This window comes from Pipistrellus kuhlii, unplaced genomic scaffold (assembly GCF_014108245.1).
Source record: "Pipistrellus kuhlii isolate mPipKuh1 unplaced genomic scaffold, mPipKuh1.p scaffold_m20_p_17, whole genome shotgun sequence".
Taxonomy (NCBI): Eukaryota; Metazoa; Chordata; class Mammalia; order Chiroptera; family Vespertilionidae; genus Pipistrellus; species Pipistrellus kuhlii.
Window position 1 is genome coordinate 8,736,440 of NW_023425482.1, and position 27,764 is coordinate 8,764,203.

General features: G+C 47.1%; 1 protein-coding gene across 1 annotated transcript; it reads right to left on the minus strand.

The window, feature by feature from the left end:
• Positions 1 to 19,593: 19,593 nt before the first annotated feature.
• HSBP1 (heat shock factor binding protein 1) lies at positions 19,594 to 22,532 on the minus strand. Its single transcript, XM_045582653.1, has 4 exons — positions 22,373 to 22,532; positions 21,726 to 21,792; positions 20,632 to 20,752; positions 19,594 to 19,773 (listed from the first exon to the last, which is right to left on the minus strand). The coding sequence occupies exons 1-3, from the start codon at positions 22,415 to 22,417 to the stop codon at positions 20,634 to 20,636; spliced, it is 231 nt and encodes a 76-aa protein (XP_045438609.1). The 5' UTR covers positions 22,418 to 22,532; the 3' UTR covers positions 19,594 to 19,773; positions 20,632 to 20,633.
• Positions 22,533 to 27,764: the final 5,232 nt, after the last annotated feature.

Sequence of the window (27,764 nt, forward strand, 5' to 3'; positions counted from 1 at the left end):
CCATGGCTTCCTGTGTCTCTTAGAACAAAGTCTTGATAAGGTGCTTCATCCCCTGAAAAGTACTTGGCACCTACTGAATGCACCTCCTCTCTCTCTCTCAGCTCCAGGCACCGACATCTTCTCTGAGCTGCCAGAAGCTCCACGCTGCCTCGTGCTTGGGGCTATCCCCTGCTGTAATCATCTTCCCCTCCTTTGCCCAGCCAACTATTTTGGCTCCTGCACAATCTTCCTGGGTGCCTTCCCCCTAGACATGGAAACCCCCCTTTTATAGGTTCTCGGCCCCCTCTATACTTTTTTAATAACCCCTCCTATAGCTCCTTAGAGACGTTTTGATGACCTTGATCGTTTTTAGAAGTGATGGCCAGGTATTGTGTAGAATATTCCTGTACTGGCACCTGTTTGATGTATTCTCATGATAAGAATTTGGTTATGAGGTTCTGGGACCAAGACTTTTAGCGGTCCAGGGCCCTTCTCATCCGTCATATCCAGGGTACATGCTGTCACGATACTTATCACTGCTGATGTTGATCAGCAGGTTTGTCTGTCAGGGTTCCCCACTGAGCAGTTACTCTTTCCCCCTTCTGTCCTGTAGTCTCGGGAGGTGGTCATTCCGTGCAGCCCACAGCTAAGGAGCGAGGAGGTTTGCTCGCCTGCGGTGCAGTTTTAAGGAAAGCTTGGCAGGGCTGTGGAAAGGCAACAGGCTCTGTATTTCAGCCACACCCCATCCATGCCCCGGCACAGCCTATGGTAAGGGAGCATGATCTCAGTGCAGAAATGGCAATGGGTGTCAGGATGTGGCAGCTGGGGTGGGGCAGGGGGTGCAATCAGAGATCTGTGAGGCGAGGCATCTCTTCATGGAAGCCCAGGCCACTGGGAGAAGCCATGCACAGTGCTCCCGATAGTCCCAGTGAACTGCCAGATTCTGCCGCAAGCCTCTGCGCCTTCCCAGCAGAGGCCCGATACCACGGAGCAGCCACACACACCCTTCCTGCTGTTCCCCATCCGATGTCCCGACCCCCAGAATCTTCAAGCATGAAAAACAGCTGTGAGGCCGCCAGGATTCGGGGTGATGCGTTGTGCAGCTCAGGTCATGTGAACACTACCCACTTCACTTCCCCAAGACAGGCCTCTTCTCTTAGAACAAGCTCCCCTTTCGCTGATGTGGCTGAGGTGCCTTCTGTGACTTCCGGCCTGAAGCATCTCACCGAAGACCTTCTCTGGCCTGCGAGTTAAGCGGCTGGTGAAAGGTACTGAAAAGGACATTCTATTGTGACGCCCTCGGAGAGCTCCTCCAAGCCGGACGTGGTCCTCCGGGAGCCATGCCAGGTGCATGTCTCCTCTGGGTAGAGGCAACTTGTAATTTATGCTCAACCTTGGGAATGTTTCTATTGGAAGGAAAGGGACTGCAGCGGAAGCCTGCCAGCCTGCCACCCAGCTGCCTCCATGTGACGAGTCTTCCCACCTGGGTGGGAACCCAGCTTCTTCTGAGCAGCACCAACTGAAATGGTGAGACCAATCCTTTGACACGAAGAGGATTCTGGCAAGGACACAGGAGCTGTTTTCTGCTTATATAAAGAAATTGAAGCATGGTTTTACGCAAACAAGACTTGTTGATCTTTAATGCACTCTGGAGTGTTTATTCACCACCTTTCAGAAAATTAAAATTTCTATTCAAACAAAAGATTTTCTTCTCATAATCTATTTATGCCTGACATTGCAAAAGTCATTTTATAATACGAACTAAAGAGCGAGAAGTGGAGAGTGAGGGGAAAGGGCAGAAGGGGAGCCACAGAGGTGGGAGAGGAACAATAATTGGATTTTCAGTTGTCTGATTTATGCAAGCATGTTAGGGGGGGGGGGAGCGGGGGGAAGGAAAGAAGGGAGCAAGAGGAGGAGCTACTGTCAGGACCTATCCCTGCTCTACCTCCTATGGGCACTGGATTTCACTCTGCATCGCCCATCCTCTTAGCAGTCACCCACTCCCCAGCCCTGTCCCCAGGATGCACCTGCCCATAAAAGGGCACCAGGAGGCAGTGGCGTGTGAATGGAAATTCTGGAGGGAGATGGTTTGCACTAACATCCCAGCCTTTCCACTTACAAGTGGTACAACCTGGACCCAGTAACCTCCCCTCTCTGCGCCAGTTTCCTCATCTGTAAAGTGCGGATAATTCACCCATCTTACAGGGCCGTGAGAGGACTGAGTACTGTGAAGTGCTGAGAATGATGCCTGGCACAGAGACGGTGTTTTGTTCAATAAATAAAGCCAATCTTCCTCTCTGTACTGGTACTTGGTTCAGGAACGGCTATGGGACTGTCTCCAGCCACACACACTGGAGGAAAATGCCCGCTCCAGGCTTCTTGTTATGTGAGAACATCCCCCCCCCCCAACTGTGTGACTGAGCACTAAAGGGGGCTGATACTCAACACTTAGCCTTCCTAACCGAGTTACTTCACCATAAACCGCTCAATTAATGGTCGGCTGTGCGATCGCAGCACTGCATACTTGGGAGTTAACAAAACCTGCAACGTACTCTCAAGTATAAAGGCATGCTGTGAATATTCACTGTAACCATGAATAAATTACATATTGATATTCTGCTGATATGTATTTTAACATGTGTTGGTCTTTTGCGATTTCCCTTTTGTATCTTGGCATCAATACCATTTTCTTTCAGGTCTCCAAGGGGCTTGCGCTGAAAAGTTCGTAGGCCCATGCCCTGAGCCACTGACTCCATGGCTATCTTCATCCGCAGACTTCCCACAAAGCGGCGAGATGGCTGCAGAGCTCCGCCCAAGCCTCCGTCCGGCTCATTATTTCAGAGAAAAGAGAAACCAAGCCTGTCGATCAACACCTGAGAAGGTTCTGCTTGGCCTGCCCGGGCTGCACAGAGGGCCACCTCTGGACCAGGAGTGCGTGTGTGGAGGGGGCGCGGGAGTGGGAGTGTGAGGAGGGAGGTAGTATTGAGCAGGTCACATGGCGGCTTTGCCAGAATTAAGGCGGAAAGGGGCAGCCCTAGGATACCTGTTGTATCAGCCAAAGGGACACCTTAGAGCAGTGGTCGGCAAACTCATTAGTCAACAGAACCAAATATCAACAGTACAACGACTGAAATTTCTTTTGAGAGCCAAACACTGACTTCTGCGCATGGGCCACGAAGTTTCAATCGCACTGAACGTGCGCGTCCGCACGTGGCATTTTGTGTAAGAGCCACACTCAAGCGGCCAAAGCGACGCATGTGGCTCGCGAGCCGCAGTTTGCCGACCACTGTCTTAGAGTTATAGGAAGAGCCAGGTAAATGCTGACAAACCGACTAACTCACCGCAAACGACACAGGCACTCGCAGGTCTGCAGGATGCTGGGCGCGGAAGCCCTGGGGCCAGCACGCGGGTGCTGCCCAGGCGCAGTCCTCTCACCAACAAGCAGAGCACAAGAAGAGCACGCACGCACGCGCAGGCCTGGTTCATGCGTCACTTCCGCTCGCTTCCCATTGGCCAATACAATGCACGTGGCAAGCTAGGTTCACGTGCCCGTGCGGGGAAGTCCCGCACTGAACGAGAGTTCCGGGACTGGGGACCTGACCCCGGGCGCCATGGGCGAATGAAGGGTTGGGCGCTGGGGAATGAAGAGCGGGGCGCTGGGCCAGTCCCCGGGCTGTTTACTGTTGTGGAGTCTGTGAACTTGGATCTTTCTCTAGCATGGTGCTGCCATCCCCTTGGCCAGGCTGCTGCAGAGCAGAGAACTGACCCGATGCACCGTCCACATACAGATTTCTCCGTCATTCCAAGGAACGGGTGCTAGCTAATACCTGCATAGCATGCCGCTCCCTGCTAATCCCTGCAGCTCCATTGCTATGGGAAGCGGCAGGGAAGTTAGGCACAGGAGCCATCGTGCATGCTGGGGAATAGAAAGAAAGAAATGATTCTAGAGGTCATGTGTGACTATGCCCGTTCTACCATGCAAGCTATAAAGAAACGTACAAATAAAGGTATTAACTCACCCTGCACCCTCCTCCGCCTCCCTGTAGGTAGGCAGACATTGTGATCACCTGCCTCTGCCTCTGCAGTCGCTGAGGACACGTTCCTCCAGAACACAGTGGCCAGGACAAACCCGCAGAGCAGTCCCAACTTCTGTCCCCTGGGGATGCTGGGGAAGGATCCTTGTTTCTTCCAGCTTCCGGCAGCTCCAGGCACCCCCTGGCATTCCTTGGTTTGCGGCAGCATCCCTCCAATCTCAGCCTTTGCCATCGCATGGCCTCTCTCTGGGTGTTTTGCATCTGTCCCAACTTCCCTCCTATAAGGTCCGCAGTCATTGTTAGGGCCTCCCTGAAGCAATATGACATCATCTTAATTACAGATTCAAAGATCCCTTTTCCAAATACAGCCACATTCACAGTCTGGGGGTTAGGACTTTCACGTACCTTTTTGGAGAACAGTTCTATTCACCATAGTGTCCCCATATCCTGCTTCGTTGCCACTTCAGCAAATGGGACACTGACTGCCGGGTCCTGCGTCTCTGTCTCTTCGCCTGAGAGCTATTTCTCACCACCGAAACCCATGTTGCCACAGTGCTAGTGAATTAACACACTTCATGCCCACCCCCTGCGCCCCCAGCGGTGCTCCAGCAAGGACTGACGGTAGTTTATATGTAAATATTCCAGCTCCTTGCCCTTGGGAGATAACTGCCCTAGACTGGCTCCTAGCATGCCCCAGGGGCACCAAGCTTCAGGTGCCGGAAGTGTAGTTGGCTCCATCACCCAGCCTTTATGAGCTGCTTTCCCTTCGCTGCCTCACTTGGCAATTCCCATATGTGTTTCTTTCACATACTGGCAACAGGACCCTTAATCAGAGTTTGCTTCTGGGAGAAGGCCAAGTAAGACCATAATAGACACTCTTCCGGGGACAGGAAGGAAGGAGATGGCACCGCTGTGCACGGCTTAACAAAGCCAGTGTCTTCTTCAGCTCCCAAAAAGGCCTCTGTGCAGCCTTTGAACCCAGCACAGAAGCTGGGAAGAGCGTATGTCTGGGACTAAGAGGCTTGTGTTGGACTTAACCAGCTGTGTGGTAAGGGGCAGGACACTTAACCCCTCTGTGCCTCCACTCCCCTGCTTTAGAGTGGTGATGGTGGCCAGGACCTGCAGATCCACTTGTGCCTCTGGGACTTCAGAAAGCCAGAGCCTGCACTCAGAACAACATCTTTGCCGGTTCATCTATTTATTAAAACATTTTTTATTTATTGATGTTTTCAAGGCAGAGAGGTGTGGAAACTGCGGTTTGTCTCTGAGGGGCAGGCTTGTGCTTTTTTGTATGGGTTCAAGAAAACGTGACATGGTAACAGAGGAGAGTTTTATCACTGAAAGAGAAAAAAAATGGTTCCCTTTATCCTATTTATAACTGGCATTTCCTCGTATTTGGCAACAAGATAAAGTGGGACGTGGACCATCTTAGGGGTCAGGTGATCTGTGTTGAACACCAGCTCTGCCTCATAGGAGCTGTGCGATGTTGGGCATGTTTATTCATTCATTCAACAAACATATTTATGGGCATGTGCTCGGCAATATCCTTGATATTGGAGAGTCAACAAAATGGTGGGTTCCTATCTTCTTGGTGCCAAAAGCGGGATGTCTGGTCACCTTACATTAGTCAGATAATCACACAGATGTACGTAGATGCCCTGAAAGAGAAGGACAGGTTGATATGGAAGCAATTGACGAGGCTACCTGGCAAGGCCTGCAGGATTTGAAAAGGTCTCTCTGATAATGCGATGAATGAACGGAGATGGAAGTATGTGTAGGTCATCGGAGTAAGGAGTGGAGTAGAACAGTATTTCCAGCATATGCAAGGGCCCTGAGGTGGCAGGGAGTCAGCATCCCCTAGAAACAGCTCTGGGCGTGCTGTTTATTATTTTTAAAAAATATATTTTATTGATTTTTTATAGAGAGGAAGGGAGAGAGGGTTAGAAACATTGATGAAAGAGAGAGAGACATTCATCAGCTGCCTCCAGCACACCCCCTACTGGGGATGTGTCCGCAACCAAGGTACATGCTCTTGACCGGAATCGAACCTGGGACCCTTCAGTCCGCAGGCCGACGCTCTATCCACTGAGCCAAACCGTTTTCGGCTTCAGAGCTGTTTAGAAGTGAAGGACAATGTAAAAATGCGTCACTCTCCAGGCCATTGTGAAATGAAATTCCGTGTGGGGATGCCCTTCAAGTGCTTCCTGTTTCTTGGGAACGCCAGGCAGACTCTGAAGTTCCACATCCTGGGGAGAGAGGGGTGCGAGGAACTGGCTATAGACCCAGGGAAGTGATCGCTACATGCTGCCTCTTTATTGCCTGCAGGTCATGTGCCTTTTGCTTTAAGCTTTAGTCATGTTCCGAAGGTTACTGGTTAGGATTATTTCTTGAGCTTTGTTTGCTTTAGTTTTGAGAATGAAGAGTAAATTACTGACTCCCAGCCATACCTTCTGGGGCAGGATTCCCTTAAATTGGGGGGCTTCCCTGACCCCTGGGGCTTAGTTGAACAAAGCTGCCCTCTGCTTGCCACAGCTGGAAGTCTGGGGGCAGCGCTTGGTCAGGAGCACGTGACCTGTGCCCTGGCTCTGCACTCAGAACCTCCCCAGCTGGGCCCCCTGTCTCTCCGCCCCGCTTTACTTTAATGCTCTGCTGTCACCATCTCAAAATTCTTCGTTTCTGAACAAATGACCTGCACTTCATTATGCATGGGGCCTGGCAAACTGTGCCCTCAGTCCTGTGATTAGAGTTGGGGCTTCAACCCAGAGCTGCTCCACCCCAAACGCCGTGCCCTCTTACTGCCCCAGGGCTATTTCTAAACCACACACCTGTCACCTCCCTGTTCAGCCTGCCAGTGGTCGGCAAACTCATTAGTCAACAGAGACAAATATCAACATACGAGTGAAATTTCTTTTTTCTTTCTTTCTTTCTTTCTTTCTTTCTTTCTTTCTTTCTTTCTTTCTTTCTTTCTTTTAATATATGTTATTGATTTTTTACAGAGAGGAATAGAGAGCTAGAAACATTGACCAGCTGCCTCCTGCATACCCCCTACCGGGGATGTGCCTGCAACCAATGTAAATGCCTGGAATCGAACCTGGGACCTTTGAGTCCATTGACTGACGCTCTATCCACTGAGCCAAACCGGTTTTGGCTGAAATTTCTTTTGAGAGCCACATTTTAAAAACTTAAACTTCTTCTAACGCCACTTCTTCAAAATAGACTTGCCCAGGCTGTGGTATTTTGTGGAAGAGCCACCCCCAAGAGGCCAAAGAGCCTCATATGGCTTGCTAGCCTCGGTTTGCCTACCATGGCCCTAGGCGGCTGTCCTTTACCTATAGGACTAAACATCCCATTTCCTAGTGCGGGGATTCTTAAGCCCGGCTCTATGCACCTGGAGAAGGGAGGGCTGGGGAAATACTGACACCTTGGGCAATATGCCCAGAGCAATGAATCAGAATTCCTGTGGGTGGGGCCCCAGCACTGTGGGTAAAGGTTTTCCGGGTGATTCTAATGAGTAGCCAGTATGGAGGCCTTTGTTAGAGGGGCTTGGCAATCATTCCTGGCATTTAAGAAAAATATTTTTATTGATTTCAGAGTGGAAGGGAGAGGGAGAGAGATAGAAACATCAATGATGAGAGAGGATCATCGATCAGCTGCCTCCTGCATGCCCCCCAACTAGGGATTGAGCCCACAACCCGGGCATATGCCCTTGACCGGAAACTAACCCGGGACCCTTCAGTCCCCAGCCCAATGCTCTATCCACTGAGCAAAACCAGTAAGGGTCATTCCTGGCATTTTGTGAGTGTTTATTAAATGGGCTCTAACACTTCAGAGTCATGAATTCACTAAAGAGCTCAGGATGAGAGTTCAACTGAGTTGTGAACAAGAGACTGATCTTTGGGTTTCGTGTTAGTGTCAGAATGGGAGTTCAATGGAGAAAGTTACCGGGTGGGCTGCGGAGAGCGGTGGTGCAGTGGGAGGAGGGAGAGTGAGAGACGGAGAAAGTCTTGGAAATTAGTTGCATCTTCCTGAGCTGATACTCTTTGCCTGAAAGGATCATCTGCTTGTGTTTAGGCCACATTTTCAATTCCAGTGCTTTGATGAGTGGGTTCATCCCAACCCTGGTCTCAGCAGGAGGCATTGGCCCAGCTCAGAAAAACTCTTATTTTTTAAAATATATTTTTTCCATCAATTTTCAGAGAGAGTTGAAAGGGAGGGAAGGAGGGAGAGAAACATTGATGTGAGAGAGACACATTGACTGGTTGCCTCCCACATGCATCCTGACTGAGGGTGGAGAGCAAACCCACAACCCAGGTATCCAACCCTCATCCTTCTGGTGCTCGGGCCAACACTCTAACCACTGATCTGCACTGGCCAGGGCAGGGAAACTTTTTTTGAGGGGGTTGGCACCTGAGAGGGCTGGGTGCAATTTGGAACTGCTGGTGGCCATTGACCATGATGGGGAGAGCCAGCACAGAGGCAGCTGAGCTCCCTGGGGGTGATCAACTTGTGATGAGTGTGTTTGAAAATACCAATCCCATCTTTAGGTGCTTCCCAAAAGTCACTTTATTCGCATAGACTCAGGTGTGGTTTCAAGGGGTTGGTTGTGGACATCAAAGTGCCTTTACAGCTGTTTTCACATAGGAAATCCCATGGGCTTTAGGAGCCCTGCACCAGAAACAGGCGTGCAGACCACATATGTACTCCTCATTGTAAATCACCAGCTCCAGGGCTTCTCTCCTGGGCTGCTGCACTGGGGGAGGGAGAGCCAGATCTGCTCCGCAATCTCCTGACAGAGACCCCAGAGCCATTTGATAATCATCTAATTAAAAAATGGGTTCTCCGATGGAGAGAGGGCTGGGAAGAGAGTAGAGACATGATCCAGCAAGCACCATTGTAATCAAGTGAATTGCTCGCCCCAGGACAGCCAATAAGTCGAGTGACAAAGAGTTGGGGCAAGGATGGCGACATTATTCTGAAAGCCAGCAAGCCGAGAGACAGCAGACTAGTGTCCTAAAGAACATCTTGAGAGCCCTCAGAATCCAGGCTTCTTTTATTCGGGGGAGGGGCACAGAGGGGGTAGACTTGAGGGCAGAAGGTGACTGGTAACAGCAGACCCTGTTAGCAAGGGTCCCAGTCATGAGGTTCCCATCAATCTTTTGATAAACAGTCGTTGTTTTTGTACGTACCTTCCTTTTCTCCGCGGGGAGGGAGTTTTGAGCAAGGAGGTTGGTTGAGTCCCTCCTGGGCTACAGGCCAGGTCCCTGCAATGATCAGCGTGTCCATGTGCAAGACTGAGCAGGCCCACATGCTATGGGGCTGGGCAGGTTTGAACAAGAGGGAGTCAGAAGGGCTGATCATTTTATTCCATTACACAGCCCAGGTGTTAATGGGAGAATCTAGGTGGTACATATACATATAGGTGCTCACTAGAGAAATTATACCAGTTTTGCTGCATATTGGAAAATCCTCATAAAGAAATGTTTGGGAAATGAGCTCAATTCAAATGTATTATTCCCCTCTCCTTTTCGCATTGCTCAATTTTTCTTACGCTTCTCTTTGATTATTAAAGTCACCAGCTCCAGAGCAATTACTTCCCCCAAACAAGTTGTCAGAAGCCTCAAATTAATTTTAGATCTAATTTAATTCCCAAATTACTTGCTTATGAAAAAAAAAAATCCTAATTTCTCCAAACCAAGTCAACCCTTGATATACCAGTCATGATTTGTTTTTAAAAGTCGGCTGTGAAATGCGAAGCCTGTTGCCCCGAGGTAGGCTGTATGAGTTAATGAGGATGGGGAAGAGAAGGGTGCTCAGAGCCTCGGGAGAGAGGACAAAGTCCAGGCGCAGAGCAAGGTGCACTGGGGAGTGTGCGTCATGATGAAAGGAAAGAGGTGAGAGCTGCTTCCCAAACACAGGGGCAAATTGGCCCCTACTGGCTGGGTGGAGATGGTGTGGTGGTGCCAAGGACATGTAGATGGGGACCTAGATGCCCTGACCACTTTCCAAAATGTGGCTTCTAAGGAGAACAGGAGTAGGTAGGAGTCAGACACTGGAAAATGCACATTGGCTTTTCCGGCTTCTGTACTGGGGGTTGGACTAGTATTAGTTGCTAAGCTTGTCCTAACCAGTGGCCACAAACTAGGGGGCTGAAAAAAACAGAAACGTGTTCTCTCACAGCTCTGGAGGCTAAAGGTCACAGCCACGGTGACCTTTTTGGAGTCCGCGAGGAAGAATCTGAGCCATGCCTCTCCGGGCTCCTGGTGCGGCCTTGGTTCCTGCTGCTCCTTGGCTTGTGGACTCATCCCTGCAGTCTCGCCTGTTCCACGTGGCGCTTGTTTTCCTTGGTGTCTCTTCTCTTCTTAAGAGGACCCCAGTCTTTAGATTAGGGTCCAGCACAGCACGACCTCATTTGAACTTAGTTCCGTCTGTAGAGACTCTGCTTCCGGAAGAGGTCACATTCACAGGTGCTGGGGGTTTAGGGTTCAACATATCTTTTGGGAGGACACAATGACAGAGGTGGATAGGGAGGAAGGGTTTGGGAGGGGTGCTGGGCTGTTGGAGATATGCCTCAGGATGAGGGGAAAGGCGAGCAAAGCAGAGCAGCCAGCCTGCAGTTGGGGTGGAGTAGAACTGATAAATTAAGCATCCTCAGACCTTCTACCTCCAGGCTTCCCATTTATGAGATCATTATATCTCTTTACTGTTTATGCCATTCTTAATCATTGCTTGCAATGGAACGTATTTAGATTTTTTTAAATCAAAATAAAATATCTGGCCATCCATAAATACTTGAACTCAGTGCCTTCATTTTGGACTTAAACTTTAAATGCTTTCTTTCCTACCAATAAGGACAAAAAGGTCAGGCTTTAGGCATTTCTTTAGGATGGATGACTCAAAAGATAAATGAGAAACTTGCTCTTTTTTGAAAACAGCAAACATGGTTTGTTTTTAAGTACATAAAACTATGCTTAAAATCCTCCAAATGTTCTTTGGAAATGTGAGTTTGCAGTGTTTTTTTTTTCTTTTTTTTTTCTTGTAAAATTAGTAAAATCTTGTAACTTTCACAAGTTAAGTTATATTTCCATACATTTACTTATTACAGAATTAACAACTCAGAGGTTAAGCTGCTGTGGGAATAGAATAAAAGTGCCCAGATGAAAGAAATGCACTTTCATGGAAATAAATATAAACGAACTAATAAGTTACTAGTATTTAAAAAATAACTTCTTATTGAATAACTTATCTTCTTGGTAAAATATTTAACATGCTCTTTAAAACCTTCTTAATCAACTGAAACATGCAGGAAGCTTTAAATGATTGGAAGTCCTTCTGTGGCTTAAGAGTTGAAATTAATCAGGGTCAAAATGAGCCCCATCCTTCCTCTGCTCTGCAAAGAAGTGAAATTAAGTGTAAAAAAAGAGTTGAAATTATTTTTTATTGGAGTACATTTTAATAAGAAGCAAATTGGTTTAAAGTGATTCAAATCTTTGTGGAGTGGGGCTCTTCATGCACTTGACTCTTTGGGCTGGAGGGCAAACTCCTCACTTGACAGGGTCTGAAAGGTCCCACTCCACCCCAGTGCTCGGATGTTCTGGGCAAATGAAGAATCAATTCCTGTTACATCACCTTAGGACTGGCCCAGGCCGAGTGACTTAGCAGGAGAACATCTTCTTCCACATCTCTAGGCAGTGTTTCCTGAGTAGAAAATCTATACTAATAAAAGAGAAAGATGCAAATTGACTGCACCTCCATGACACTCACCAGATAATCAGGAGTGAGTATGCAAATTAACATGACAAAGATGGCAGGATAATTTACATATGCAGTCGAGGAGAGAAGACTGAAGACTGTGTGGTCGGAGCAAAACCGGTGCTAGCAGCCAGGAGAAGGAAGTACTATTCCACAAATCTTTGTGCAACGGGCCTCTAGTAACATACAACAGCCATAGCCTGTGGCATTGACAGGAAACATGGCTCCCCAGGCCTGCCTACAGATGCTGGGTCAGGATATAAAAAGTAAGAACTGGGAATCTGTGTGTTAATTGATGCCCAAGGGGCTTCTTAGATTTAGTCTGACTCCCAAAGTTATTGGACAGCCACAGTTGACAGTGAAGGCCCTGCTTCTCACACCTGGACGGGGTGTTAAACTCCGGCCCCACAGAGGTCTCTGATTCAGCTGAGGTGGGCAGGCCTGGGGGTCTGCATTTCTGCTGCTGGCCTAGGGACCACGTTTTAAGAACCATGGCCGTAAGGTGGTCTGGTTGAACAAATGATTGTTCTGCAATTCAGACCTTTTTCTCTGAGGAAAAAAATATTCTCTCGATGTATATTGTGTTTAAATCCAAAACACATACCTGTTCTCAGACCCAAATATGGAAAACAGGTGTCAGTGGAATGCAGAAGAAGGGGTATCGCTAGAGCTTTAGTGATTCTGGCCAGACGCCACCGCAAACCCTTCGGGACTTCCCAGCACCAAGCGCACGTCGTGTGAAGAGGGAGGTGTAACATCCCCACGAGAACAGTTGTGATTTCCTGAGGAAGCAAACGCTTCACGTCTCAATGGCGTTAAATACGGAGTAAAGCAGACAAATTGCCACATCAACAGACTTTCCAAGAATTCTTCCCCGCTTTACTCTATGACTTAGTACAAAAGGCGATTCTTTAAGTTTTGGCTTGCCAAACAGCAACGTGCTAAGGCATCACGAGCCAGTCTCGTGGAGGACCGTTCTGGAATACAGATGCACTTGAGTACACCCGAGGAATCTCTGGCAGAGTTCACGGTGGGGTGAGTTTTCTCAGTCGTCGGTTCCAGAAATACCGGCTCGGCTGTGCCAGCGGATCCGAAGGGCCTGCTTCTCATTATGGGGAAGACAAAGTTGGGTCACAGGTCACCGCTAAGCCTCGTCGGCGCTGGAGAAAATGAGATTGACCCACGGAAAGAACCTCACGGTGTTTCCTTTTTGAGGATGCTGGCACACAATGTATGTTTCACAGAGTCAGCCTCTCAGGCTCAGGGCTCTGATGGAAGGTCTGGCCTCAGTAATGAGGGCCCGCAGGCCCCGAGGCAACCTTCTTTTTAAATTCTGCTAGCGAGACAGCTTACGTTTGACAGCTGGCTTCCACAGGATCTTTACGATTCATCCTGGGCACGATGAACACGGGTTCTAACTGAGGAACATCCGAGTTTGGCTGGCATCAGAGCTGTCTGCCCACCGAGGGAACAGACTGGCTTCTCTTGTTCTGGGACATCGTGTTGCTGCCTTTCCAGCTTTGCGATCCGTGCGCCGGGCCAGTCCCAGGCTGCTCCACACATAACCTGGGCTCAGCCTCTGCTTCAGTGGGGATTGGGAGCAGAATCAGTCAAATGGTCTTCCCATATTCCCAGGAGGATGTGGCATTAAAGGAAACAACTGTACTATCCGTACATTTCCAGAAGTGACTCCCAGATGATTATCCACCACCCATCAAAGCTCACTGTGCTTTCTTCAGAACAGGCCTTGGGTTTTAAGGTATGTAATACTTAAAGTTTCTTTCTGGAAATTCTCACTGGGTTTGGACGGCAACTTCCAAAGACCGATGCCAGGGAAGAGGTACCTGGTTCAGGAATGGAGCCTTTGAAGGCTGAGTGGAGGGAGGAAAATTCCAGCTGGAAACCTTTCTGACGTCCACGCCTGCCGGGCTCCGGGGAGTTAACGAGACGGTGCAGGTGGAGGCAGCTCCCACCGCGCCCGTGGCCGGCAGCAGTGACACGGGAGGCGAACCTGCAGTTGAATCTGGGTAATAAGACATCACCTGTCAGGGAAGGCGACATCCTCTTATTGAACAGTGGCGGCACCATCCCGCCGTCAGAGCGAAACGACCGACCCGTGAAGTGAACTGAACTGACTGCCAGATAAGGTGCGCCTATTCTGGCTGCAAGTCGGGAGTGTCAGCGGGGTTGACAGAAGGTTGGAAAAACCCCATCTAATTTGCTTGGCGAATTCCGTCACCGATGAGCAGCAGTAGGCAGTCCTTCTGGAAGGCAGTCTTCAGTTCTGATGCACATGCAAGCTTAAAACCACCTGTTTGGGCCCACCCGCGGGGATCCTGACCAGTGGGCCTGGGGGCTGCCTGGTGCTGAGTTTTGAGACGCTCCCTTGGCTAACGTGCAGCCCCAGGTGAGAATCAGCTATTTCTTCTTTAACCACCTCCACTGCTGCGATTCACCACCAGATGCCACTAGTCACATGTGTCAAACACAAGGCCCGCGGGCCAAATCCGTCCCGCCAGGCCTTGCAATGTGGCCCGCACCGCGCTGTCATCACTGCACTCCGCTGCGTTTCCATCACAATGACAGTTTATGACTGTTCAGTAAACCATTCGGCCCGCGATTTAGGCTGGATTTTAGATTTTGGCCCCTTCTCTGATTGAGTTCGACACCCCTACCTAGTGTATCTAAGGGGCCTGTGTTGGCCACTGCCGGTTGCCCACCCATTTCCTTTTGGACCGAGTCCTGGTTTTGTTCTTGATTTCCCCTCCTCCGAGGTCCCAGGGGCCATTAGGTCTCCCCTCATGCCAGGCTCAGGTGGAATCCTGAGAGGGTGACTCGGGGTTTCTCCACCTGGGCCCTGTTGACATGGAGCAGGACGCTCTGTAGTGGGGGCTGGTCTGTGGGTTGAAGGATGTTCAGCAGTAGCCGTGGCCTCACCCACCAAAAAAGCCCCCTCTCCCTTCTCTCCCCCCTCCCCCACCCCTAGCCCTGAGTGATGACAAGGGAAAGGTGAGACTCAGGGCTCAGCTGTCACCTGAGGCCCGTGCCTTGCCAAAGATTGTTTGAGGCACAGGTGGGTAGGAACCTTCTTGAGAAAACATTTTCTTCCTTCGAGACAAGGGGGAGAGAAAGGTTCTCTTTCTGTGGGATGCACTGAGATGGGGCACGTCTGGTGGCCCCCACTGCCCCTGCAGCTGCCTGCCCTCCGGCTCCCGCCTCGAGAGGCAGTACAGCCCGAGTACGCCCGGGGCTGTGCTCTGTTATTTACAGCTAAAAGCTTCCAACGGCTTCACCCCGAACCCAGGCTGTTAATTATTGGGAACAAATTGTTCCTCTTTGCAAGGTAGACATTTTGCCACAGACCAATAGGAATAATTGGTCAAAATGTGTCCAAAAAGTGGAAAACTATGAACATAACACCAAGATTGTGACCACGAAGCAGGCCAGCACCTAGATGAAGGGCATTAATTTGTGGATGTGGCATAGGAACACGCTTTGATCTTGCTCAAGGAGAGAGCAGCAAAGCATCACGTGGCACCAGGGGTGGCCGGGGACCACTGAGCAGATGCTCTGTTAGATATAAAGCTAATCCCAGGCAGGCGTCTGAGGAACCTCCAGGCAGTCTCTTGCTGAAAGGCTCAGCATGTGAGGGCAAAGCATTAGAATTGATTCTCTTTCAACAGTCAACCTGACTCGTAGCAACAAACTCCTTTCCTATTTCCAAAGTGCTTTGTGGGGTCAATGTGTGTAATGTTCAATCACAATCCCTCTGGCTTGAGAGTTTGGGCGGTGACTCCTGCCTCCACTGCCATTTCACTCGCTGAAAAGGAATTTTAAAGAGGCTGGAGGGAAAAGCAGGTGCTTAACCTCACGAACCGGAGACTAAGGTTCCAGGGGATGGCTACGTGGGTCCCTTTAAAGACTTTCTTAAAACAAAGTGACATTATGAGATGGTAAGCAAACAGGTCACGGGGAAAAGGGCATCGATTTCCCCCCAAGGGAAATCTCAAAGGATAATTTTTGTGAGAAGAGATGGCGGTGTTAGTAAACGAATGTGAAACCTGTAGGCAGTTGTTCTGCTGAGGCAAACACTGGAGAAACTGAGCTGGATTTAGACAGTTGTTCTCAAATAACTTACTTTGGAAGAAAAAAAAAAAAAAGACTAGCTTTAATTCTGAATAAAAATCCACATCAAGGTGATTGTGTTAGGTCCTGTTTGAAAATGCAATTAAAGTCAGTCCTCACTGAGGGGCGGGCTGGTGCCCAGGATGCCCAGATGCAAGTACTTGGGAACCTGCGCTCTCCTAGGGGCGGACCAAACAGCCAAGGGCAAGCCCTGCAGCCGGTCAGTGCCTCCAGCTGTGACTGGCCAACCGAGGCCCAGCGCTGGGTTCCTTCTGTTTAAACCGGGACTGATCAGACCCAAACCAAACTCAGGGCTGTTGGGAGGATTAGGCCAACAGACAAAAAGCTCAGAACAGCAGTGTTTATAAGACACGCTTTCCATGGTGCTGGACTAATTGTTAACTGTTGCCAGGTGATTCTCAGGGTTAGCTTTGACAACAAATGGTGCAAATGACTCCATTGTCATCCAATTAAAACATATAAACTATAGAATACAAAAAAAGAGGAGCATGATTATCCATTCAGGAGACCTTCATTTTACAAGCAGGATGTGAAGGTCATTTTAAGTGGTTTGGAGGACGCTATGTCCCCATGGCAACAATGCTCTGAGTGTGCTCAGGATTCCAAGGACTCACAAAGGCACATTAACCTTTAATTACCTGAAACACTGTATGTTTGTGCTGAGCAGCATAGTACTTTACTAAAAATGAAACAGCAGAGAAAATTGGTCAGCAAATAAGATTAAAATATTTAAAATCTTTTGACTTGAAGGATTAACCAGAAGTCAAATAAGGAAGCTGGTGGGCCTGGGAGATGAGGGCATTTGTCAAATGTATGGCTGCTTCCCTTGGTGCAAGCACCTCAATACTTGGACTTACTAATCCTAAGTGGGATCTTCACCAGCCTTCAAATGAACAAAAACTAGTTGGAGAATGAGCAGCAGCCATTTTCCTGCACAAACGGCTCACACTTGGAACTGGAAAGGGGCAGTGCTGATCCTACAGGCTGCGGGGCACGGTGGGGCATGTGGCCCGGGGGGTGTGTTTGTCTGGCAGACACAGAAAGCCTGAGGGGCTGAGGCAGTGGCAGGGCAGAGGAATTGGAGCATGGCCAGATCTGCAGTTCTCACTTTACACAGGTCATCTTAAAAGATGGACGCAAACTATCCATTTGTGCAAATGGGAAGGCCTCTCCAGGGTCACAAAGCCCGTTTCATCCAAGGTTGAAGCTTTGCCTAGCAGTTTCCCAAACTTTTGACATCTGTGTACCCCTTCTATAATTTTTGTAACGCTAAGTACCCCTCGTACTCATGAGAACATAGAATTGGGCGCAGCTAAGCACGATGCAGTGCATATCCCCACCAAACTCCAGTGCAACGCATACCCACACCAAACTCTTCCCGTACCCTTGGGAGTACACGTACCACTTTGGGAAACACTGGAGAGAAAGGCTGGAGCACATGGCAGTGCAGGCGTTCGTTTATCAATGGAACCCGGTGCTGCTAATGGGATTACTTCAACTGCCATCTCCCCAGGATACAGTGTTTACACCGCCTAGGCCAATGAGATGTTAATCAGGTGGTAAGTATATAAAAAAGATCCTTGGCCAAATAACTTGGAAACTGGCAGGTGAGAAAGTGAAATCACATTTCTCTGCTCTGGGACCTCAGAGCCTTCAACATGCTAATTTGCACTGTGATTTTCCATAAAGTGAATCCAGTACAAGGCAAATTTTCTAAACCCAAGTGACTACAAGCCCTTATTGCCTGGAACTTCGCCAGGACAAGCGCCACGGGGAACGTACCTGGAAAAGGCTTCCGTCTGAACATGTAAAACATCAGCTTCCCTTCGAGCCCCGTCAGCGCAAACCTCACGGTCACCCGGGCTCCTGACACAATCCCTCCGCACCACCTTCCCCTTCTGCCATGGTTATTCACACTCAATCCTTCTAGAGGTTTTGGCTCATGATCTAACATGGAGTGTGCATTTTAATCTGAAAACGTGAAAAACCAAACAAATCACTTGGACACACAAAGGAGGCTTTCACAGCAGGATTTCAGGCACCTTTATTCAGGGCAGATACTGTGGTCAGTGGAGCTTCCCTCAGGAATCTTCCCTTAAGGAAGCCAACTCCTCCCTAAGTCCTAGCTATCCTTCCTGCCTGCCATTTCCAGTTGCTGTTGACTAGGCTTGAAAACACCTTGCACACAGGTTCCATCTGATTGGCTGGAGAGCAGCAGGCTCTGGGGCTTGCTGGGCTAAACCTGCAGCACATCAAAGGAGTTTCTGCACTGGGCAATGAACAGATTTAGCTCATTTTATCACAAAAGAAATTTACTCCTTTGTGTTTTCCATATAATTTATAAATAGGAAAAATTATTTAATATTATTATATATTTGCAATACAATCGAATCTGGTGATATAGGAAACAAAAATCATTAAGCGCAAATCTAACAGTCACCGAAAAAGTCCATTTTTCACTTTTTTTCTATGAACACTTTGCTGTGACAATCACATGGATCTCTGGCCTTTAGGCTTAGCATTCCCAACACTACAGTTTTGAGTTGCAAGAGTTATCTCTGTCTTCTATCATGAATAATAAAACCATTACTCTGCAGTTTAGGTAAGTAGTAGTTTAAAGAAACAGTATTTCTTAAAAAACTTGAGCCTATCACAAGTCTCTTATTATTTTCTAGTGAAGCAACTAGCATAGTCTCTTTTCCTTTTCTGTTCCTTTTTTCCAATCAGTAATTCACAGAAAAGATGGAGCAACTGAGTTTTAAAATCCTGCCACATTTTGTAGGGTAACTATTGTAGATGAACAATGTAAGGTCCTACTCAAGTATTCAAATCTCATGCAGAACTCTAACTAATGAATGCCTCATTACATTAGGCAATTCTATCATTTTCCATATTTAAAAATTCTCACGCTAAAGTGGCAGTGGTTACTATTCATTACTTCAGCATCTGACCTCAAAGACTTAGACAAAATCATGGTTCAAGTCTGAGTTTTGGCAACAAGTAGTGCCAGGTATTTCTGAATAAACAATTTTTAAATGTTCTCAACTACTGGAAAAGTATTACCAACACATTATTTGGTGTTAGTTCATCACACTGTTGAAAGTCAAAGAACCCCAAACTCTATAAATGTCTTACTTTACAAAGTCTAACTATAAAGGAATAACTTACTATATGTCTAATAGAAAAAAATTACACAGCAACTTTTATCAAACAGCAACTACTACAAAAGGAATGATAGAAAAAAATGACTTCACAAAAATACACTAAAAAATTTGACAATTTTATGGAAGAACCGCCAAAGTTTTAGTGTTTAATATTTAATAGCACAACTGACCAAGATCTGAGGTGTGAAGTTATCATGTTCAAGAAATGGGGGAGGGGGACCACTCTACGGACTAAATATATAGTAAGTGATAAGAAGAATGCACGCTTTACAACATAAACCCTGTCTACACATAGCAATTAGTTGCAAAAAGCCATCTGGTCTTCTCTTGGCTTATAAAAACAATGTTCCAGATTCCAGTGCAAATTAGCAACCTATTGAGAAAGGAAAAACCATCAGCATGTTATTCATTAAATAATTACAAATAAAAATGATAGTTAGAATTACCAACTAAAAATTCTTTCCGAACCCTCTAATGAGCTCAACTTATTTTTTGTGCATGATATTCTGACAGCAATACAATACATTTAGTTGGAAATCTTTATTAAGGAAACTTCTGAATCCATTTCCTCCTCCCACTCCTTTCTTTGTTATCATCTCTGTAACTCAGTCTTCAATCCTCAAGAGGATGTTCTCATTCATTTGATGGGACTTTTGAGATATGAGAAGCTTCTAAGACTGGCAGGACATTTTCTAAATTATTTTTATACAGGAATAAAGATGACAACCCACACAAAAACATTATGTGATTTACTCACGCAGAGAATCAACCCAATCTATTTTTCTTGTAGTTCAAAGCAATTTGTATTTCACAGTAACTTATAATTTGGTCCAGTTAGGACACACCAGAAAGTAAAAAAAAAAAAAAAAAAAAAAAAAAGGAAGAAATTTGATGTCTTTTACTGTATTATTCTGTTTGGCACTATAGTTATCTAAAAATTCTGAGAACTTTATTTTTATAGAGAAAATGCTAAAAATGGGATGTGAGGAAATGGGGTTTAAAATTCTTTTTGGGTTGCAACAAGGTCACATCACCCTCAGGAAGGATTATAATGAAGAAACCCATTGTGAGAATAAGGCAGCCAACTGTGTAGCTGACTGGCTATCATGCTATCTCGGTATTTTTGATTATTAGTCTTGCCTCTGATGTGTAAAATTATGAAGTGAAAATTTAAATAAACTCTAGGGCGAAGGCTTAATGTGGCCATAATCTAGTTCATCTAAGTCATAACCAGTTACTGTCCTGGCACTAATTGAGAAAGTAAGTATTCCCAAAAGAATCCTTAGAATTTAAGGCATTTATGAAGGTGGCAATGTGGATACTTGAGTTCTTTTTTTGAATAAAACAAAATAAAGAACGTTAAAAAAAAATCTTCCAGTAATAAAATTTAACAAAACACATTTCTTTGTTTTGAAATGTAATGATATATACCATGGCCATTTACCGTTAGTCAATGGTCTTAGTCACTGAGGACATAGGTCTAATAAATAAAAACTGGGAAGAAGACTACATCAAAATGATGGTGACATACACCATCCTTATACTGCTCCTTCCCTCACCTTCAACTCTTTTGTGTAGCAGGTATCTTGTTTTCCCCTTCCAGTTCTTCCACGCCAGCCTGTGTCATGAGGTCTGCGATGTTTTTCTCCAGGTCATCAATGCGACTACTCATGTCATCGAGTGGTGAAGTTAAAGACAAAGCACACCAACACCCCCCATTGTTAACCTTTTCCTCCAGGGCCCTATAGACTATGGCCTTAAACACAATTGTCCTAATAAAATAGGTTTTCCGACTGCGTAACATTTCCAGTCATGTTGCATAACAACATTTGCAGTCACTTTGAATCACAACATTTCCGTCAACAGCGGACCAAAGACACGAGGGTGGTACACCAGAGGGTGGTACACCAGAGGGTGGTACACCAGAGGGTGGTACACCACATTCGGCCTAGGTGTGTAGTCGGCCGCACCACGAGGTTTCTGTAAGTTCACTCTAGTATGTTTGCAGGATGACACCACCTAAGGACACAGTTCTCAGAATATATTTCCGTCATTAAGACTAATCTGGTAGTTAAGAGTACAGGGAACAGCCGAAATCGGTTTGGCTCAGTGGACAGAGCATTGGCTTGCAGACTAAAGGGTCCTGGGTTTGATTCCAGTCAAGGGCATGTACCTTGGTTGTGGGCTCATCCCCAGTGGGGAGTGTGCGGGAGGCAGCTGATCGATGTTTCTCTCTCACTGATGTTTCTGACTTTCTGTCCCTCTCTTCCTCTCTGTAAAAAATCAATAAAATAGATTAAAAAAAAAAAAAAGAGTAAGGGAACTGGGGGAAGGAACAAATGCCAGCCCTCCCCTTTTCCAGTTATGGTATCTGGGCAAGTTGTTTTATTTTTCCAGGTTACGGAGAAGATCAGGGGAAAGACACACAAACGTTTAGCTCAGTCACCAGCCAAATCACATTAGACACTAACTATGGTGGCCTGTCAGTTCCCTGAGGCTGGGGTCCAGCTCAGTTGCACTCCCAGCTCTCACACCGTACTTCTCAAGAAGAGTACACCCGAGCTCAGTAAAAATGAAGTTGGCCTGACAGTTATATCCTGAGAAAATAGGATCCAAACACCCACAGGAGGCTGACTCCAGATATAAAGGATATTTCTTCCAATGATCTGGTCGGACATGGTCTGAAATTTATCTTGCATCTGTTGCAGGAGTGTCTGCACCTGTGAAGCAACAAAACAAACCACCCCACGCTTACCTGGGGCCACCGTCACGGGAGAGGATGGGAACCCCGGTCCTAGCCCCAATGTAGCTTCTGACAGCTCAGAGGCCTTTGGCGAGGATTTCCCCTCCCGGGGTTCCGTTTTCCCTGTCAAATTATACCGGGGCGCCGTGAAGCCCCTCCCTGTTTGGGCCCCGCTGCCGTTCAAAATCTGTTGGGTCTTTGGGCAGTTTTGAGGGCTTGGAGGCTTTGGGGTGTGAGGAGGCGGTGAAGGGCGGGCTGCGTGGAGAGCTGAGGGGTGCGGGGCGGGACTGAAGTGGCGGGGACCAGGGGGTCACGCCAGGGTGCGGTTCAGGGACAGGTGAGGGGGGGAGTGTCGGATCTGGGGACCTCAGCAGGTGCAGAGGCTCCCACCTAGAGGCCCCTCGCGGGTCACGGCGGCCAGCGGCCTCCGCGGGCGAAGCCTCGGCAAACACCAGAGGCCGGGACCCGCGCGGCCGGAGAGAGGACGACTGGGTCCGCGGGCCTTGCTGGCGCCGCCCCGGAAGCGTCGGCCTCGGGCCCGCACGGACGCCCCTTACCACGGAGGTGAGATCCTGCACGGTCTTGGGGTCAGTCTCGGCCATCTCCCCGGTTCCCAGCTTGGCGGTGATATCTCAGACCGTCACCGACACTTCCGTTTATCCGAGCCGACGCCCCCAGCGGCTTCTTCTCGCGACGACAGAGGCCTTCGCGCGACCGCGGGGGATTGTGGGAGCTGTAGTTGGCGTCACGCGCCGGGAAGGCCTGCAGTCTCGAGCCTCTCTCTGAGCGAGGCCCCGCCCCTTCCCGTAGGCCCTAACCACGCCCACCAGCACTTCCCCCGCCCCCACCGCTCGCCACAGCCACGCCCCCAGCCACGCCCTGGGTGGAAAAAAGGGTAACACCGCAGTGGGGTGAACGGTGGAAGGGTTGGCCTTTTTTTTTTGGTATATGTTTTTGAAACTTTTTTTTATATACATATGTACTTACATAATTATAGAAAATATCCCTTCACTTAATATAATATATCATGAACATATTTTCATATCAAAACCTGTTTTTAACTATAAAACTATAACTATACCTTAAGTTATTTAACCATTCTTTAATTAAAATTTTTTTTTTTTTTAAAGGAAGGGGTGGCCTTGACCTCTTCCCAGGCTGTCCTTCGTTAAAGGCCACACTGGTTTTCTTCAGCCCAGTCGGGACACACTTGCCAGGCGCCTGCGAGGTGCCAAGCCCGGGCCCGTGCAGCTGCCTCCCCGCCAACAAAACCCCACAAACACCTGGAGGGGAAACTGAGGTCTCAGGCCTGCGGGGTGCTAGCGTCTTGGTTGGGCTCGGCTGCCCAGTTGAGGGTCTGGTTACACTCTCCATCTCAGTGGTCTTCCTTCTCTCCTTGAGGGTTGAGTGGAGGTGCTGGAGCAGTGGGGCAGTTAAAGCTTTTAGCTTTTAACTTAATTACAAAATGCGTTCTGGATGGTGGAAAAAATCCTAAAGTACTTTTCATAAAGTCCACATTCTTGCAACCGCCCCAAGTCAAGAAACATGACCAGCTCCTGGAAGCCCTTCAATGCCTTTCCTTTCACCCTACCCACCCACCCATGAGAGTAACGGGCATGTGACCTTTATTTAAAAAAAAAAAAAAAATATATATATATATATATATATATATATATATATATATATGTATATATTGAATATATATTATTGATTTCAGAGAGGAAGGGAGAGGGAGAGAGAAATAGAAACATTAATGAGAGAGAATCATGGATCGGCTGCCTTCTGCATGCCTTCCACTGGGGACTGAGCCCACAACCTGGCATGTGCCCTTGGCTGGAATCGAACCTGGGATCCTTCAGTGTGCAGGCCAAAGCTCTATCCACTGAGCCAAGCTGGCTAGGGCCGGCGTGTGACTTTTAACACAATTGGTTGTTGGCCTGTTTCAGCTTCATTTAAATGGAATCAGACAGTAAGGCCTTCTCAGTGCCTGGCTTCTTTCATTCAATATGATGCTCCATGGTGTTGAGTAGGGAGGGTTTCTGTGGGTCAAGGAGGGAGGCTGGATTTGGTTGTCTAAGGAGGGGATGCTGCTGAGAGGGGGCTCATGTTCCAGCCCCACAGGTGGTCTTGGATTTGGTCTCATTAGCAAGAGATAGGAGAGTCTTTGAGGGAAGGCCTGGCATGTCCCAGATCGTTCACATTCATTATCTCATTTAAGGACTGAATCGGGGCTCAGTTCCAGCTTGCTTTTAGCTGCAGAGAGGCTGTAAGGGAACCCACCTGTGTCTGTAACAAACCTGGGGGGTTGGTCATGGAGGGCACAAGACTCAACTCTTTTCACCCAATTTCACTTCCTGTCCCCAACAACAATTCCCCCTTCCTCCCTGCACCCCCACTCCACCTTCCTTCCTGTGCCAAAGGGGTGAAACTCTTTATAATGAGTTATTGTTAACTGGTATTTGGTTAGTTAAACATCTCTCAGTGTTTTAATGCTCAGGAACCTGTGGTATAATTATCACCATTTTACATTTTGAGAAAACTGACACAAAGGGACTGACTCTTAAACCAGGCAGTAAAAGTAGGGAGTAAGAGACAGGACTTGATCCCAGGACTTTCTGACTCTGCCATCTCATTTTTCTATCCTTCTAGAATTCTCTGCGTCGTCTGGTTTTAGAGTAGGGTTGCTCACCAGCAGCACCACTGGCATTTTGGGTCAGCTAATTCTTTGTTGTTCTGGGGAGTGTGGTGTGTGCCCTGGGCATTGTAGGATGTTGAGTAGCTTCTCTGACTTCCACCCAGTAGATGCCAGTAGCATCCCCCACTCAGCCATGACAACCATAAATACCTCCAGACATGGTCAAGTGTCTCCTGGGGTGGTGGGGTGGGGGGACCACTCTCAGTGGAGAACTACTGGCTTCAGAAGATCCAGAGACATTGCCCAGGGTTCTGCTCACTTGCTCTTCATGGATGAATCTGTTTTCCTTTGGGCCATTTCTTGAGAATTTTGCTCTGGACATATTGAGATTGAAGGATAATGTATGAGTTTCCTAGGGCTGCTGTAACAAAGCAGCACAAACCAGGCAGCTTAAAACAACAGAAATTTATTACCTCACAGCTTTGGAGGCCAGAAATCTGACATCAACTTGTCAGCAGGGTTAGTTCCTTTTGAGGATTAGATTCTCGGGTTAGTTCCTCCTGAGAATCTGTTCTGTGCCTCTATCTCAATTTCTGGTTAACTGCTGGTAATTCTTGATGTTCCTTAGCATTGTAGATGTTCCATAGCTTGTAGATGTTCCTCAGTTTATATCACTCCAATCTTCACTTCTGTCTTCCCATGGCCTTCAACTTGTGTGTGTGTTTCTCTATTCTTCTTATGGAATAGGGGCCTACTCCTCTGCAGTATGACCTTATCCAAACTAATTCTATCTGCAAAGATCCTGTTTCCAAAGAAGACCACCTTCTGAAGTTCTGGGGATTAGGACTTCAACATGTCTTTTTTTGGGGGTGGGGTGGGGCGGGGAGAACACACAATTCAACCAGTTGGTAAAGTCATACCACTTTAAATTTGTTTCATACTTGGTGTTTTATAAAGTGTTGACATGAAGCTCCAAAGTCATTTAGCTAGTGAGTAGTCAATACTGGGCGGGATTTCAGGCCTTTTCACGTTGGACCCCAAATACTGGGGCTATTACAACCAGCATAGAAGTCTGGACACCCACACCCCGATTTCTAGCCACATCTGACTTATGGCTAGAATAAGACCTGGAGGTGTGTGTGTATGTGTGTTTCTGGCAGGAGACTTGAAGGCTTTTTATCCAAATAAAATTTTTCTTTACACAAACAGCAGGCAAACTTGAGACGTTTTTTAGTGGGTACTTTTTTTGGCACTTAGAAAGACAGCAGACTCTCTGCGTGGAGACCGAGGTCGTTTAAACAGCTGCCGTACCCAGAAGCTTCACTAACTTATAGTCACGGCTGATATACTTACTTTGTAGGGCTGACACCCGGGCCCTCACTGAATATTGTTCCATTAACAAAACTACTGTATTATGTGTAAGGCGCTAGTAATTAACCTTTCAAACGTTGGTTTGGAACAACCCTCGTATTAAACCTTTAAGTGTCATATCTTCTCTTAGCATTTTTTAAATAGCTCTTTCTAGACTAATTGTGTAAGTGAAGTAATTCTCTTTTCCCCTTTCAAGACGGCTTGGTTTTACATGAGTTTAATGTGGTACTTTCCTAATTGTGCTTTGGTTCAGCTGGGCCATTCTCTCCACGCTCCTGCTTTCCCAGACCTTCGTGTACACGTGTGTCTACACTGCGGTGAGATGTTCTGTGTTTGCCTTGTGTGGGCAGAGAAGGAATGATCATCACCGAGCCTCAGAGAACTTCAATTCGTCCTGTGTCTAGTTGCACTTGCTGGGAGCCAGCCCTGTTCTGAGCCGAGGAAATAACACTTGCCTCATATGCTGTTGTAAAGATTCAATGAGTTAACAGTTATAAAGGATTTTGCATAGTGTGGGCAACATATCAAGCAATTAATAAATAAAAATAATAAGCACATTAATTAATAAATGTAAACTATCATCATCATCATTACCATCACCATTAACTGCATTTTGGTACCTTGTTCGTACACGCCAGAAGGACTGTAGACTCAAAGTCACCTGGATAGTCTGTGTGTTGGTACAGCTGCTCTAAACCCAGCACCACGCAGAGTCGGGTTAATACTTTTTTAGTGGCCAGGTCTTTAGATCGAGACCCGATGCATTTATTTTGGATGAAATGCAATCTGATCTACTTCAAGAGTTTGATAGTAGGTGGTTAGTTCATTGAACAGAAGGTTTCAAATGACATTTTGAAATTCTGGGATAAGTTATCAAAATCTCTAAAAATGTTCTTTAAGAATCAAAGTCCTATTTGCTACCTACCATGAAATGTAGCTGGATTTATTTTGTGAGGACGATCAAATCTGCTGGTGTTGGCTGAGAGTCATGCAGTAACATCCTCCTGAAATGATCTATGGAGAGAGCTGGCAGCACTGAGGTAACTTTTATCAAAATTGTAAAATGTTTGCATGTTCTTGTTAAAACATACACATGAAATCATTTGTCATATGTAAAATGGGAGAAATGTCATTTTTAATGAACTAAGGTGGTTGATGTGTTTAAAAAGCAGTGACCGTTCACTCAATGGAAACAAAGCCTTCATCTCATGCTCAGTCATCAGGAAAAGCAATTTCTGGCTTTTACTTGACTTTCTTTTTCCAATAACTTGGACTACAATAAAATGCACTGATAATAATGACATAATATTTGCAATATACTTTTACTTCCAGTAAACAAGGCAAATGCATCCTAGCAAGTTAAAAAACATGCTATAATTTAGGACATGCTACACTTTGGCTTCTAAGACTTGGTCTTTTTTTTTTTGTGTGTGTAGAAGGATTAAAAAGATAACAGAAATATCTCTGTCCTGGTAAGAACTCTAGGGACAAGGAGTGTACTTAAATAGAGGACAACTAGGGCATATTGGACTTGTTAATGAAGTATGCACTTCACTCCTATTTTTCCCTGTTCTAAGCTTAGTTAAGCCACTGGCTTGATTTCTCCTTTTCAAGAGAAAAATACTCATTTGCAAAATACAGGAGAGCCTCCTGGCTTGAGAGAAAAGAGGAGGCCTCACTTACTTGCTTGAGTGAGTGGGTCATTGGACTTGGTATTTCCCCCTGGGGCCGGCCCAGGCTCATGCAGGAGGTGAGCTTTCGGATTCTCAGTTAGCCTCAGGGTCAGGCTGCCAAGCACCTGGCCATCTGAGGTCGGTCCTCAGTTTGTTCCGGGTGTCCATTATCCCGCTGCCTCCAGGGAAGAAGGGAGTGAGTCCAACAGGGAGGAAGAGACTGCGCCCTCTAAGCCAGAAGAGGAAGTCCCATCAAGTGTGAATGTACAT